The 17,132-nt window shown below is 45.2% G+C and overlaps 1 protein-coding gene across 1 annotated transcript in view; it reads left to right on the top strand.

Moving 5' to 3' along the window:
• Window positions 1–17,132, top strand: part of ST8SIA2 (ST8 alpha-N-acetyl-neuraminide alpha-2,8-sialyltransferase 2) — a 486,181-nt gene that overhangs the window by 339,789 nt on the left and 129,260 nt on the right. The window contains exon 4 of the mRNA XM_044283199.1: window positions 5,027–5,284. Within this exon, the coding sequence (XP_044139134.1) occupies window positions 5,027–5,284 (258 nt within the window). The remainder of the gene's footprint in view (window positions 1–5,026; window positions 5,285–17,132) is intronic.

Genomic DNA, 17,132 nt, shown 5'->3' with positions numbered 1-17,132 from the left:
CCATTGAAAATTAAATACCACGTATTACAGCATTTTGTAGCAGTAATCTTAGGCTGTCGTCTGTTTCGGTGGAGGAACACACTGTCAGAGTTTCCGGCATTTCCGCATACCACCGCGCACCTCCGGATCCCCATTCACTTTAATAGAGTCCAGCGGCGATCCAGCCACTTACTGCATGTGCTTTCTTTCGGCCAGACAAAAAATTCTGCATGTAGCATTTTTTGTCCGGCTGAGGGCTGGCATGTACGCCAGGTACAGTGAATTCAAGCAGTCTGTTTCCCCGAACAGACTGCTTGAATTAAGGACCAGATGTGAACCCAGCCTTAGGCCTCATGCACACAACCATATGTATTTTTCCGTCTTCAAAAAACGGATCAGCAACAAATACGGATGGCGTCCGTGTGCATTCCGTATTTTGCAGAACAGCTAACCCCTAATAGAATAGTACAATCCTTGTCCGTAATGCGGACAAGAATAGGACATGTTCTATTTTTTTGCAGCACAGAAATACCGGAAATAAGGAAACGGAATGCACACGGAGTACCTTCCATTTTTTTTGCGGACCCATTGAAATGAATGGTTCCGTATACGGTCCGCAAAAAATTAACAGAACATAAAACGGTAATAAAATTCATTTGTGTGCAAGAGGCCTTAGGCTACTTTTACACTAGCGTTTTTGCTGGATCCGGCAAGGTTCAGCAAAAACGCTTCCGTTACATATAATACAACCATCTGCATCCGTTATGAACAGATTCGGTTGTGTTATCTTTAACATATCTAAGACAAATCCATCATGAACTCCATTAAAAGTCAATGGGGGACCGATCCATTTTCTATTGTGTCAGATAGTGTCAGATGGTGATCCATCCCCATTGACTTGCATTGTGTGTCATGTCGGATCCGTTTTGCTCCGCATCCCATGATGGAAAGAAAACCGCAGCATGCTGCGGTTTGATCTCCGGTATGAGAACTGAACGGAATGTATTTTGGGGTACTCCGTTCTGTTCAGTTACGTTTTGTCCCCATTGATCTTAATACCGGAAAATATTAGCGCTAACGTGAAAGTAGATACTAACAAAAACCCCAGGGGGCAAAAGGGTGATAAATCTTAACTTTTACTAAAATAAAATAAATGCTCTGCACCAAAAAGACATACAAACACCAAATTAGGTGAATAATGTACAATATAGTCCCCTACACTGTAGCAGAACCATGAGGCAATGCAAGGCCCAATTAACACAATAGAGAATAAATTGAATAATTTCTTTGGTGTGCTTCAATAGATGTAATCCAACACAAGTTCCAATGGCTAATGGAGAGTTTCTCAAAGTTATTGTAGTGCCTTGATGTGCGTCAATTGATACGATGCAGGCATACAAACGGGTGGCTCTTATCCTCTTGTGTAGATAGGACAATAGGAACAACTAACCCTAGAGCACCCTATTTATAGGGAAGGAACTAGGAATGCCCTGCCTATCTATACAGAGCACTCGCCCCTTCTCTGAAGTTCGGGTTTGGGTTAGGCATTCTGTAGATTTTAATATTTTCCCTTATAACATGGTTATAAGGGAAAATAATAGCATTCTTAAAACAGAATGCTAAGTAAATTAGGGTTAGAGGGGTTAAAAAAAAATATTATAATTAAACTCGCCTCATCCACTTGTTCATGCTGCCCGGCTTGTCTTCTTTCTTATTTTTTGATGACCTGGGAGGAAAAGGACCTTTGGTGACGTCACTGCGCTCATCACATGGTCCATCACATGGTCTATTAACCCTTTCACGTCTGCAATCTGTATATATACGTGATAGCTGCACATACCCCGTGCAGCTACCACGTATATATACGTTCTGGCAGCTCTTTAATCCAAGCGCTGCAAAGCGCTTGGATTAAAGCTTCTGCCCCTGCCCTGTATGCTGTCACGGACAGCATACAGTGCAGTAATGCCGGCAAGGGACCAATCAGAGTGGCCCCTTGCCGGCAATCGATCCGATTGGTTAGTCTGTGCAGACTAACCAATCGGATCGCGGCAGCGTTAAAATGCCGGTTTCTGGCTCTGATCTGCGCTCTGCAGATCAGAGCCTGAAATCGGTAAGGTGTCCTCGTGCCCCCCGATCCTCCAAGCCTTTGGTGCCCCTCTGTGGTCCCCCCCATCTGTGCCCCGCTGACCTGTGCCACCTCTGCCACGCCGATCTGTGCCTGCTGCGCGCCGCTGATGTCCTTCCTGCCCTGATGCGGTCCGCCCCTTCCCCGCCCCCTGCATTAATTTTCTGGACGCCCCCCCCAGCGCTGCCCCCGATTCCCCATTCTGTGTGCGATGGCGGCGGCTCCATTCCTGAGCCGCCGCCATCAGCAGAGAGTGTCAGCTCTATGCTGACACTCTCCTGTAACCCGATAGATGCTGCGGTTGCGGCATCCATCGGGTTAACAGAGGGAGGGGGCTCCCTCTCTCCACCATCGGGGCTGCAGCGCTGTGATTGCAGCACCCGATGGTTGCCATGGCAACCGGACGCTTTGCAAAAGCGTCCAGTTGCCATGGCAAAGGCGTCCAGTGCTGCCACCTACAGGCAGTCTGGAAGTATTATACTTTGCAATGCAAGAGCATTGCAAAGTATAGTACAACTATCAGCCCCACTGGATCTTCAAGATCCAAGAGGGAACTGATAAAAAAAAGTGAAAATAATAAAAGTAAAAATAAATCAATAAAAATGTAAATAAAAAAAAGACATTGCCTTTTCCTATAAAAAAATGAAAAAATAAAATAAAATACACATATTAGGTGTCACCGCGTCCGTAACGACCGTCTCTATAAATATATCACGTGATGGACCCCGTCCGATAAACACCATAAAAATTAATTTAAAAAAAAACAGTGCCAAAAAAGCTATTTTTGTCACCTTACATCACAAAAAGTGCAACAGCAAGCGATCAAAAAGGCTTATGACCCCCAAAATAGTACCAATCAAACCATCACTTCGTCCCGCAAAAAATGATACCCTATTTAAGACAATCGCCCAGAAAATAAAAAAGCTATGGCTCTCAGACTATATAGACACTAAAACATCATTTTTTTTGTTTCAGAAATGCTATTATTGTGTAAAACTTAAATAAATAAGAAAAAGTATACATATTAGGTATTGCCACGTCCGTAACGATCTTCTCTATAAAACTATCACATGACCTAACTCCTCAGATGAACGCTGTGAAAATAAATAAATGAAAACTATTCCAAAACAGCCAATTTTTGGGTCACCTTGCCCCATAAAGTGTAATAAAGAATGATCAAAAAATCCTATGTACCCAAAAATGATACCAATAAAAACCTCAACACTTTCTGCAAAAAACGAGCCCCTGCACAAGACGATCGGCAGAAAAATAAAAAACATATGGCGTTCAGAAAACCAATCCAGCACAATCTGCCTTCCAAAAACCGTATGGCATTCCTTTCCTTCTGCGCCCTGCCGTGTGCCCCTACAGCAGTTTACGACCACATGTGGGGTGTTTCTGTAAACCGCGGAATCAGGGTAATAAATATTGAGTTTTGTTTGGCTGTTAACCCTCAATGTGTTAAAGAAAAAAAATATATAAAATGGAAAATCTGCCAAAAATGTGAAATTTTTAAATTTCATCTCCATTTTCCTTTAATTCTTGTGGAACGCCTAAAGGGTTAACAAAGTTTGTAAAATCAGTTTTGAGTAACTTGAGGGGTGTAGTTTCTATAATGGGGTCATTTATGGGGGTTTCCACTATGTAAGCCCCACAAAGGGACTTCAGACCTGAACTGGTCCTTAAAAAGTGGGTTTTGGAAATTTTCTTAAAAATTGTAAGAATTGCTTCTAAACTTCTAAGCCTTCTAACGCCCTAAAAAAATAAAATTACATTTCCAAAATGATGCCAACATAAAGTAGACATATGGGGAATGTTAAGTAATAAATATTTTATTAGGTATCACTTTCTGTTTTAGACGCAGAGAAATGGAAATTTGGAAAATTGAGAATTTTTCCTAATTTTTGGTAAATTTGGGATTTTTTCATAAATAAAGGTGAAATATATTGACTCAAATATATGACTATCATGAAGTACAATGTGTCACGAGAAAACAATCTCAGAATGGCGTGGATAAGTAAAAGTGTTCCAAAGCTATTACCACATAAAGTGACACATGTCAGATTTGTAAATTTTGACCTGGACACTGGGGCATCAATGACCCTTGGTCATGAAAGGGTTAATATATTTTTTTTAACCACTCCATCCCTAATTTACTTAGCATTCTGTTTTAAGAATGCTATTATTTCCCCTTATAACCAGGTGAATTACGCCTGTAAAGCAACTTGCTAGAGAATGTATAACCATTTGGTCTTTTTTTGCCATTTTTAATGGTTTGATTGTAGAGAAAAATAGGTTTTATGAGGTACAGTATGCATTAATATGTGAATTAAATCTAGAGGGTGCCCTAAGCCCTGAAAGTGCTCCAAGGCTTGCTGGTAAACCCAATTTCTCCTAGGCCTTAACTGCTAGTGCCACCCTTTCCTGACATTGTTGTTAGCTAGGTTAAAAGGTTGCACATATACCGATCTTCCTGGCCCGGTTATAAAACAATAGAGACTGAATTATGCTTTGATATTTCAGCTTATCACCCCTTACTGTCTTTATGTGGCATATAAGGCTCTTTAAGAGGAAATTCAACTTTACACCCACTTCATAAAATTCCAATGTCTAGCCATAAAGTGCTTTTCCGTTTACATGGTGCCTAAATCCTTTGAAAATATGAGAAAAATAAGAAAATTCTATACTGTGGGTTATTGTAGTAATTGTACAGTTCTGTTATGTACTCATAAGAGGGCCAGTTATATTCACTTCAATGAGCACACACAGACTGAGCTCAGTAGCAACCTAGAACATAATCTGCAAAAAACTGCATGTTTCAGATGCTGAAGGAAAGGAGCTCATTTAAGACTGTTGGCCTCTTTTCCTGTATAAGTAAGATTCTTTTTAATAACTGTTCATGTTTTTTGTCTACTTTTGTAGGAAGCAAATCTTGCATTTTCTGGATGCTGAAAGGGACATATCAGTTCTAAAAGGGACTCTGAAACCGGGAGATATTATACATTATATATTTGACAGAGACAGCACCATGAATATATCCAAGAACTTGTACGAACTGTTACCTAGAACGTCCCCTTTGAAAAACAAGAACTTCAAGACCTGTGCCATTGTGGGAAACTCTGGCATTTTACTCAACAGTGGATGTGGGAAAGAGATTGACTCTCATGACTTTGTCATAAGGTAATACCATTATACTGAACAAAAGGCCTGGGGACATGCTGTATGGGTGGAAGAAAGGTGATTCAGACATCACTATAAAGCCCCTTGCAGATGAGCGGGTCCAGTTTAGGTCCGGATGCGTTGCGTCTGCGATTAGGGAAAATCGTGCGAATAGGTATGCAATTGCAGTCAGTTTTGACTGTGATTGCGTTCCGCTGTTCAGTTTTTATTGCGCGGGTGCAATGTGTTTTGCACGCGCGTGCTAAAAAACTGACTGTGGTACCCAGACCCGAACTTCTTCACTGAAGTTCGGGTTTTGGATCGGTGTTCTGTATGTAACATGGTTATAATGGAGAATAATAGCATTCTTTAATTCAGAATGCTAAGTAAAAGGTCCAAGTAAAAAAATAAATAAATATGTAACTCACCACTTCCACTTGATCGCGCAGCCGGGCTCGTCTTCTTTCTTCTTCTTGCAGGACCTGGCTGGAAAAGGACCTTTGGTGATGTGATCGAGCTCACCGCATGGTGAGAGCAGTGACGTCAGTGCAGGTCCTGCTGAATGAAGATAGAAGAATTCTATCTTCATTCAGCAGGACCTGCGCTGACGTCACCCCGCTCACCACATGATGAGCGCGATGACGTCACCGACGCTCCTTTTCCAGCCAGGTCCTGCAAGAAGAAGAAGAAAGAAGACAAGTCCGGCTGCGCGATCAAGTGGAAGTGGCGAGTTAATTTTTTTTTTTCTTGAACCCCACAATGGACCTTTTACTTAGCATTCTGAATTAAAGAATGCTATTATTTTCCATAATAATCATTTTACAATGGAAAATAATAAAGTAAATGGGGTCCCGGGTAACTCATCCCTCGTCTCCTTAGCAACCATGCGTGAAAATCGCATTGCATCCGCACTTGCTTGCGGATGCTTGCGATTTTCACTCATCCCCATTCATTTCTATGGGGCCTGTGTTGCGTGGAAAACACAGAATATAGAACATGCTGCGATTTTCACGCAACGCACAAGTGATGCGTGAAAATCACCGCTCATCTGAACAGCTCCATTGAAGTGAATAAGTCTGGATTCAGTGCGGGTGCAATGCGTTCACCTCACGCATTGCATCCGTGTGTAATTCTCGCCTGTGTGAAAGGGGCCTAAGGGCTCATGCCAGGCCCGTGCATGGTCACCAACCGTAGGGCCGTCATATGTGGATGAAGGACCTATTCACTGCATGCACTACTTTTTTGCAATGGGGGCATGGGCAGAAAACCAACAGAAGCACTCCTTAATGCTTCCATGGGCTTCCGATCTGTGCCTCTGTTTCGCAGCACACTGTATCTCCCGGATTTCAGACCCAAGTGAATGGATCTGAATCCACGATACAGTGTGCACACGGCCCCATATTGCGGACCCACTGTTTAAGGGCAGCAATAGGGGTGTGGCTGTGCAACAGCCGCATGCATGAGCCCTTAGGAAGAGTTTTTTTTATAGTTAGTGTAGTCAACCTATGGAATGCCCTACACCAGGCAGGGCCAACCTGCGGCTCTCTAGCTGTTGTAAAACTACAACTCCCACCATGCCCTGCTGTAGGGTGATAGCTGTAGGTAGTATGGGCATGCTGGGAGTTGTAGTTTTGAAACAGCTGGAGAGCCTCAGGTTGGCCATCCCTGCCCTACACCAAGAGGTAGTAAAGAACCGTACTCTAACAGTTTTCAAAAAGTGCTATATGCTCATTTAATGACAAGTTATATTATTTTAGCAATGAATAGTATGTAAGTGAGATGAATTGTTGAACTTCTTTCACCATTTCTTTCACCAATGAGAATATTCACTACAGGTTTTGGCTACATTTTAAAGAATTCTTTGCTCGGCTCTGCATGAGTCTTTAAAAGATGCTTTTACAGCCCACATGCTATTACAATCTATGCGACTGTGCACAGTTTTACCACCCTTTTCCATGGATACAGTTCCTCTAAAACACTATTTGAAGTAACTTTGTAAAGAGAATTTACTATTTTGTGTACAGAGCTCCAATGCACACTTGTGGGTTACAGCCTAAAAACAAACCCGGCATGTGGTCTGATCCTGCAGTCATGTGTTCAGGCACATTTACACTGAGACGACTAGCGGACAATTATCAGGAAGGAAGCATTCCTTCACAACAATTACCTGCTCATCAGTGCAGGTGAAGAACTACATTTACAGTACATGCAGCGATCACCTACACTGTAGGAATATGAGTGATGGCTATTGCTTGTTCATCGGGTAATCTTCGGCAGCTTTACATGGGCAGATTATCGGATACAATCGTTTGTGGGAATGTTCATTCCTGATAATGTGAAAATTGGCCAGTATAAATGCACCTTTAGGGTAGTTTCACATCATGTTTTAGCCATCCTTTTAACGTATACATTGGGGGAAAAAGGATACAAAAGCATAGTACACCATACTTTTCTATCCTGCATAGTTCAGTAAAAAAATCATATGCATTAACCTATCATTTTTTTTTTCTGTACAATGGAACTCGATGCCATTGTATTGCATCCATCTGAAGCAGTCCATTGTCAGATATTTAGCAGAGAATCAGTCTTCATGTCATAGCAGAGAAACAGGCTTCACGTCACCCAACACTGGAACAGTCCATTGTCAGATATTTAGGCCCAGGCACCCAGGCAGAGGTGAGAGGTCCTATAGCAGAGATTCAGGCTTCATGTCAGCAGAGAATCAGTCTTCATGTCATAGCAGAGAATCAGGCTTCACGTCACCCAACATTGGAACAGTCCATTGGCATATATTTAGACCCCGGCACCCAGGCAGAGGAGAGAGGTCCCATAACAGAGATTCAGGCTTCATGTCAGCAGAGAATCAGTCTTCATGTCATAGCAGATAATCATGCTTCACGTCACCCAACACTGGAACAGTCCATTGTCAGATATTTAGGCCCAGGCAGAGGAGAGAGGTCCCATAACAGAGAATCTGGCTTCATGTCAGCAGAGAATCAGTCATGATGTCATAGCAAAGAATCATGCTTCACGTCACCCAACATTGGAACAGTCCATTGTCATATATTTAGGCCCCGGCACCCAGACAGAGGAGAGGTTAATTCAACTTTGGGTTGCCCCGCAATATAATGGTAAAATGAAAATAAAAATAGGATTGAATGAGGAAGTGCCCTGGAGTACAATAATATATGGTTAAGGGGAGGTAGTTAATGTCTAATCTGGACAAGGGACGGACAGGTCCTGTGGGATCCATGCCTGGTTCATTTTTATGAACGTCAACTTGTCCACATTGGCTGTAGACAGTGCTCAATACACGTTCAGACAAAACGCTGGCCGCCGGGCAGGCCAGCACCGCATAAAAGGCTAGCTCTGGCCACGTGGACAATTTAGAGACCCAGAAGTTGAATGGGGCCGAACCATCAGTCAGTACGTGGAGGGGTGTGCACACGTACTGTTCCACCATGTTAATGAAATGTTGCCTCCTGCTAACACGTTGCGTATCAGGTGGTGGTGCAGTTAGCTGTGGCGTGTTGACAAAACATTTCCACATCTCTGCCATGCTAACCCTGCCCTCAGAGGAGCTGGCCGTGACACAGCTGCCTTGGCGACCTCTTGCTCCTCCTCTGCCTTGGCCTTGGGCTTCCACTTGTTCCCCTGTGACATTTGGGAATGCTCTCAGTAGCGCGTCTACCAACGTGCGTTTGTACTCGCGCATCTTCCTATCACGCTCCAGTGCAGGAAGTAAGGTGGGCACATTGTCTTTGTACCGTGGATCCAGCAGGGTGGCAACCTAGTAGTCCGCACACGTTAAAATGTGGGCAACTCTGCTGTCGTTGCGCAGGCACTGCAGCATGTAGTCGCTCATGTGTGCCAGGCTGCCCAGATGTAAGGACAAGCTGTCCTCTGTGGGAGGCGTATCGTCATCGTCCTGTGTTTCCCCCCAGCCACGCACCAGTGATGGGCCCGAGCTGAGTTGGGTGCCACCCCGCTGTGACCATGCTTCATCCTCATCCTCCTCCACCTCATCCTCATCCTCCTCGTCCTCCAGTAGTGGGCCCTGGCTGGCCACATTTGTACCTGGCCTCTGCTGTTGCAAAAAACCTCCCTCTGAGTCACTTCAAAGAGACTGGCCTGAAAGTGCTAAAAATGACCCCTCTTCCTCCTCCTCCTGGGCCACCTCCTCTTCCATCATCGCCCTAAGTGTTTTCTCAAGGAGACATAGAAGTGGTATTGTAACGCTGATAACGGCGTCATCGCCACTGGCCATGTTGGTGGAGTACTCGAAACAGCGCAACAGGGCACACAGGTCTCGCATGGAGGCCCAGTCATTGGTGGTGAAGTGGTGCTGTTCCGCAGTGCGACTGACCCGTGCGTGCTGCAGCTGAAACTCCACTATGGCCTGCTGCTGCTAGCACAGTCTGTCCAGCATGTGCAAGGTGGAGTTCCACCTGGTGGGCACGTCGCATATGAGGCGGTGAGCGGGAAGGCCGAAGTTACACTGTAGTGCAGACAGGCGAGCAGCAGCAGGATGTGAACGCCGGAAGCGCGAACAGACGGCCCGCACTTTATGCAGCAGCTCTGACATGTCGGGGTAGTTGTGAATGAACTTCTGCACCACCAAATTCAGCACATGCGCCAAGCAAGGGATGTGCGTCAAACCGGCTAGTCCCAGAGCTGCAACGAGATTTCGCCGATTATCGCACACCACCAGGCCGGGCTTGAGGCTCACCGGCAGCAACCACTCGTCGGTCTGTTGTTCTATACCTCGCCACAACTCCTGTGCGGTGTGGGGCCTGTCCCCCAAACATATGAGTTTCAGAATGGCCTGCTGACGTTTACCCCGGGCTGTGCTGAAGTTGGTGGTGAAGGTGTGTGGCTGACTGGATGAGCAGGTGGAAGAAGAGGAGGAAGAAGCCGAGTAGGAGGAGGAGGCAACAGGAGGCAAAGAATGTTGCCCTGCGATCCTTGGCGGCGGAAGGACGTGCGCCAAACAGCTCTCCGCCTGGGGCCCAGCTGCCACTACATTTACCCAGTGTGCAGTTAGGGAGATATAGCGTCCCTGGCCGTGCTTACTGGTCCACGTATCTGTGGTTAGGTGGACCTTGCCACAGATGGCGTTGCGCAGTGCACACTTGATTTTATCGGATACTTGGTTGTGCAGGGAAGGCACGGATCTCTTGGAGAAGTAGTGGCGGCTGGGAACAACATACTGTGGTACAGCAAGCAACATGAGCTGTTTGAAGCTGTCTGTGTCCACCAGCCTAAATGACAGCATTTCATAGGCCAGTAGTTTAGAAATGCTGGCATTCAGGGCCAGGGATCGAGGGTGGCTAGGTGGGAATTTACGCTTTCTCTCAAATGTTTGTGAGATGGAGAGCTGAACGCTGGCGTGTGATATGGTTGAGATGCTTGGTGACGGAGGTGGTGGTGTTAGTGGTACATCCTCTGTTTGCTGGGCGACAGGTGCCAACGTTCCTCCAGAGGCGGAGGAAGAGGCCGAGGCGGCAGCAGCAGAAGAGGCCGAGGCGGCAGCAGCAGAAGAGGTAGCAGGGGGAGCCTGAGTGACTTCCTTGTTTTTAAGGTGTTTACTCCACTGCAGTTCATGCTTTGCATGCAGATACCTGGTCATGCAGGTTGCGCTAAGGTTCAGAACGTTAATGCCTCGCTTCAGGCTCTGATGGCACAGCGTGCAAACCACTCGGGTCTTGTCGTCAGCACATTGTTTGAAGAAGTGCCATGCCAGGGAACTCCTTGAAGCTGCCTTAGGGGGGCTCGGTCCCAGATGGCGGCAGTCAGTAGCAGGCGTAGTCTCTTGGCGGCGGGTGTTCTGCTTTTGCCCACTGCTCCCTCTTTTGCTACGCTGTTGGCTCGTTCTCACCACTGCCTCTTCCTCCGAACTGTGAAAGTCAGTGGCACGACCTTCATTCCATGTGGGGTCTAGGACCTCATCATCCCCTGCATCGTCTTCCACCCAGTCTTCCTCCCTGACCTCCTTTTCGGTCTGCACACTGCAGAAAGACGCAGCAGTTGGCACCTGTGTTTCGTCATCATCAGAGACGTGCTGAGGTGGTATTCCCATGTCCTCATCATCAGGAAACATAAGTGGTTGTGCGTCAGTGCATTCTATGTCTTCCACCACTGGGGAAGGGCTAGGTGGAAACCCTGCCAGCGGAGTCTTCAAACAGCATAAGAGACTGCTGCATAACTTGAGGCTCAGACAGTTTCCCTGGTATGCATAGGGGTGATGTGACAGACTGATGGGCTTGGTTTTCGGGCGCCATCTGTGCGCTTTCTGCAGAAGACTGGGTGGGAGATAATGTGAACGTGCTGGATCCACTGTCGGCCACCCAATTGACTAATGCCTGTACCTGCTCAGGCCTTACCATCCTTAGAACGGCATTGGGCCCCACCAAATATCGCTGTAAATTCTGGCGGCTACTGGGACCTGAGGTAGTTGGTACACTAGGACGTGTGGCTGTGGCAGAACGGCCACGTCCTCTCCCAGCACCAGAGGGTCCACTAACACCACCACGACCAAGTCCGCGGCCGCGTCCCTTACTAGATGTTTTCCTCATTGTTACCGTTCACCACAATAAGAAAAATATTATTTGGCCCAATGTATTGAATTCAAATTCAGGCCTTTTTTTACAGACACCTAACACTATCTGGCTATCTATTTAGGTACCGTATTACACTAATAAAGGCACAGCAGTAACGACAGATTTAGCTGAATAATCTAATATACCCTTTTAGGGATAGATTTAAAGTAGGCCTGATACAGCAGAAACCACTAATTTTGAGAATTGCTAAGTTGGGAATTGTATTTCAACCCAGAACAAAAACTGTGCTTTGACGGACCCAAAATAACTTGACCAGCCTCAGCAATAACCAAAGATTTAGATGAATATAAATTTGAGGCCTATTATTTAGGCGCTGGGTGACAGGTAGACGTTTACAGACAGAATTAGACTTGGAATTGCACAGTAGCGTGTGTGTGAAGTTATTGAGAATGACCCTATCAGCACCTTGAATCTAATATACCCTTTTAATGAATAGATTTAAAGTAGTCCTGATACAGCAGAAACCACTAATTTAGGAAATTGCTAAGTTGGGAATTGTATTTCAACCCTGAACAAAAATATATTCTTTGCCAGACAGCAGACAGTATTACAATTGGCTGGCCACAGCTGAAACACCAGATTTAGGGTACTGCTATTTTGGCAATTGTATTTCACCCCTCAATAAAATAGCAAGCACAGCTTGCCCCTGATGTAGGATATAGCCAAAAAATAACCACACTATTGATGGTTAAATGCACTTGGTGACAGCTTGCCCCTGATGTAGGATATAGCCAAACAAAAACCACACTATTGATGGTTAAATGTACTTGGTGGCAGCTTGTGCTGGCGCACCACAAGACACAAAATGGCTGCCGATCACCCCAGAAAAAAGTGAAATGAAAAACGCTCTGGGCAGCCTAAAAACAGTGAGCAATTGAATAGCAGCAGTTCAATGATCCACAGCTGTAGATCGATCACTGACTTAAGTCTTTTGGAGGAGTTAATCACTGCCTAATCTCGCCCTAACAGTCGCAGCTGCAACCTCTCCCTACACTGTTCAGAGCAGAGTGATGTGCGGCGCTACGTGACTCCAGCTTAAATAGAGGCTGGGTCACATGCTGCACTGGACAATCACAGCCATGTCAATAGTAGGCATGGCTGTGATGGCCTCTTGGGGCAAGTAGTATGACACTTGTTGATTGGCTGCTTTGCAGCCTTTTAAAAAGCGCCAAGAAAGTGACGAACACCGAACCCGGACTCTTACGAAAATGTTCGGGTTCGGGTCCGTGTCACGGACACCCCAAAATTCGGTACGAACCCGAACTATACAGTTCGGGTTCGCTCATCCTTACTCGCCAAACTTCCAAATCTTGACCTCGGCCTTGTATACGCTCCCATCCTTGCTTGGGAATGTGTTGGTGATGAGGCCCAGTGGCCACTCATTCCAGTGCGACTGACTGTCTTTCAGGAGCACAACATTCCCAGGTCTGATGTTAGTTTGCCACTTCCTTCTTGATTGTAAGGTAGAGATATACTGCTTCCTCCACCTGCCTCCATTGTTTTCTGTAGAGGTCTTTTTTATTAAATTCTCCAAGAAGAGCATTCGGGGTGCTGGTTTTCTGTGTGAGTAACATGGACCGAGTAAGGATAGTCAAATCTTCAGGGTCACTGGAAAGGTTAGTCAACGGTCTTGCATTCATGATGGCTGAGACTTCCGCCAAGAATGTGGTCAAACTTTCATGTGTGAGTCTCGTACTCCCCACTTGCAAGAAGATTGAATCCAAGATTTTCCTTGCTATCCCTATCATCCTTTCCCAGACGCCGCCCATGTGAGAAGAATGAGGTGGATTCAAGGTTCAGGTGTATCCTTGCTCATTTAAGTATCTTTCCACATTGGTAGTGTCCAAGTTGGAAAGAATTTGAAGTTCTTTCACGGCTCCAACAAAATTTGTGCCTCTGTCTGAATGAATATGCTTCACGGGCCCTCTAATGGCAATAAACCGTTGAAGTGCGTTTATGAAACTTGAAGTGTCCATGGAGTCAATCACTTCTATACAGGGAGTGCAGAATTATTAGGCAAATTAGTATTTTGACCACATCATCCTCTTTATGCATGTTGTCTTACTCCAAGCTGTATAGGCTCGAAAGCCTACTACCAATTAAGCATATTAGGTGATGTGCATCTCTGTAATGAGAAGGGGTGTGGTCTAATGACATCAACACCCTATATCAGGTGTGCATAATTATTAGGCAACTTCCTTTCCTTTGGCAAAATGGGTCAAAAGAAGGACTTGACAGGCTCAGAAAAGTCAAAAATAGTGAGATATCTTGCAGAGGGATGCAGCACTCTTAAAATTGCAAAGCTTCTGAAGCGTGATCATCGAACAATCAAGCGTTTCATTCAAAATAGTCAACAGGGTCGCAAGAAGAGTGTGGAAAAACCAAGGCGCAAAATAACTGCCCATGAACTGAGAAAAGTCAAGCGTGCAGCTGCCAAGATGCCACTTGCCACCAGTTTGGCCATATTTCAGAGCTGCAACATCACTGGAGTGCACAAAAGCACAAGGTGTGCAATACTCAGAGACATGGCCAAGGTAAGAAAGGCTGAAAGACGACCACCACTGAACAAGACACACAAGCTGAAACAGCAAGACTGGGCCAAGAAATATCTCAAGACTGATTTTTCTAAGGTTTTATGGACTGATGAAATGAGAGTGAGTCTTGATGGGCCAGATGGATGGGCCCGTGGCTGGATTGGTAAAGGGCAGAGAGCTCCAGTCCGACTCAGACGCCAGCAAGGTGGAGGTGGAGTACTTGTTTGGGCTGGTATCATCAAAGATGAGCTTGTGGGGCCTTTTCGGGTTGAGGATGGAGTCAAGCTCAACTCCCAGTCCTACTGCCAGTTTCTGGAAGACACCTTCTTCAAGCAGTGGTACAGGAAGAAGTCTGCATCCTTCAAGAAAAACATGATTTTCATGATGGACAATGCTCCATCACACGCGTCCAAGTACTCCACAGCGTGGCTGGCGAGAAAGGGTATAAAAGAAGAAAATCTAATGACATGGCCTCCTTGTTCACCTGATCTGAACCCCATTGAGAACCTGTGGTCCATCATCAAATGTGAGATTTACAAGGAGGGAAAACAGTACACCTCTCTGAACAGTGTCTGGGAGGCTGTGGTTGCTGCTGCACGCAATGTTGATGGTGAACAGATCAAAACACTGACAGAATCCATGGATGGCAGGATTTTGAGTGTCCTTGCAAAGAAAGGTGGCTATATTGGTCACTGATTTGTTTTTGCTTTGTTTTTGAATGTCAGAAATGTATATTTGTGAATGTTGACATGTTATATTGGTTTCACTGGTAAAAATAAATAATTGAAATGGGTATATATTTGTTTTTTGTTAAGTTGCCTAATAATTATGCACAGTAATAGTCACCTACACACACAGATATCCCCCTAAAATAGCTAAAACTAAAAACCAACTAAAAACTACTTCCAAAAATATTCAGCTTTGATATTAATGAGTTTTTGGGGTTCATTGAGAACATGGTTGTTGTTCAATAATAAAATTAATCCTCAAAAATACAACTTGCCTAATAATTCTGCACTCCCTGTATGGACAGCTCTGCTAGACATACAGGTAAACATGACCGCCCAACATTGGTGAAAGGATGATCTGTACTGAGTCTCTAAGTTTGGAGACTGGCCATCTTTGGATTCTGGAACATGCCACAAAGTTTGCGACAGGTAACGCAGTTGAAGATGAGCTTGCTCACACACCTCTCTGCTCCAACTATTCATAGTCCAGCAGCCCGTATATTCCCTTTAGTAAACAATCGGCCCTGGTGTTTTACTTGAACGTGGTGATGTCGCACGAGCAGGGTCACGACGTGATGATGTCTGTGAATTATTACAGGATGTTTCTCCACGAATTCCACCTTGGCTTCTTGAAGACGGCCTCCTATTCTTATCAACCCATTTTGGTCAATGATGGGATCACTCTTCTTCAAAGCTCTATCTTTGGAGACTGTTTGACCTTTGCTGAGGTAGTCTATTTCCTTAGCATAATATTCATGTTGTACAGTGCAAATTATTATGTTTTTGGCCTTTCCAAAATTAGCAGCGGTAAAGGCGTGTTTGCAGTGATGCCAACCTTTGAAGGGCTTCTGTCTCACAGGTAATGTCGATTTGTAAGAATGAGCTGTATGAACTAGACAGGCTATAACACGAACGAGCGACATCCAGGTGGAGAACCCGTCAAAACCCATCTGGGTCTACCAATTCAAACGTGTCGGATCCGATACTGCAAGACATCGAACGGTACAGAAATGCAGGACCTGTAAACCATGTTGTGTCCTTTAGGTGGCTTGGTGCGACGGATCTATCTGTGTGGTCTGCTGGATTATGCTGTGTGGGAACATAGTGCCACTGTTTAGGACAAGTGGATCTCCTGATCCTTAGCACCCGATTGCAGAAGTAGACAAAAGCATCTGGTTTTGTTGCAAATATATCCTAGAACTACCTTGCTGTCTATTGTAAAACTCGACTGCCTCGATTTCCAGGTTCATTCCTGTTGTTATAAGTTCAGCAAACTCCACTGCAAGCACAGCAGTGCAGAGCTCCAGTCTGGGAATCGTGTGTTCGCGAAATGGCGCCAGTTTGGTCCGGCTCATGACAAATCCTATTGTTCTTTGACTTCAATGGTCTTTAGGTATGCCGTGCAGAAGGTATACAGTCTTTGCATCTTTACTTCAGTTGATGGCACGAAAGCATAGGGTCATGCCACGTAAAGGCTGGTCAAAGCTTTGAGAGACTTCTTCCAACCTATCAACAGGTCCTTTTTCTCTGTGGGAAGTGAGTCATCCTAATCGGACATCTCTGTGGTGAAGTCTCTTAACATAATTTTGCTTTGTATAGTAACAGGCACTACGAATCCCAGAAGATCATATAAGCTGTTTATAGTGGACAGAACTCCTCTGCGTGTGAAGGGCTTTTCTTCCTTGCTAATTTGGAAGGTGAAGGTGTCTGCCTTTAAATCCCAGAGCAAGGGAGTCGGTGCTAAGGTTCAAGTCTTTTAGATCACTTGAATGGCCTTGGGGTGAGAAGGCCTCCATTAACTCATGGCTGTTGGATGCGATATTGTGCAACCTCAGATTAGATAGAGCGAGCATTTCTTGAGTCCTTTTCAGGAGACTGATTGCAGTCTCGTTCGTGGGTGTGGATTTCAAGCAGTCGTCCACGTAGAAATCTTTTTCCACAAAGGTTTCTGACATCTGACCCATACTTTGCTTCACCTTCTCGGACT

The sequence above is a fragment of the Bufo gargarizans genome, chromosome 2, assembly GCF_014858855.1.
Source record: "Bufo gargarizans isolate SCDJY-AF-19 chromosome 2, ASM1485885v1, whole genome shotgun sequence".
Lineage (NCBI taxonomy): Eukaryota > Metazoa > Chordata > Amphibia > Anura > Bufonidae > Bufo > Bufo gargarizans.
This window is presented reverse-complemented; position numbering and strand designations above follow the sequence as displayed.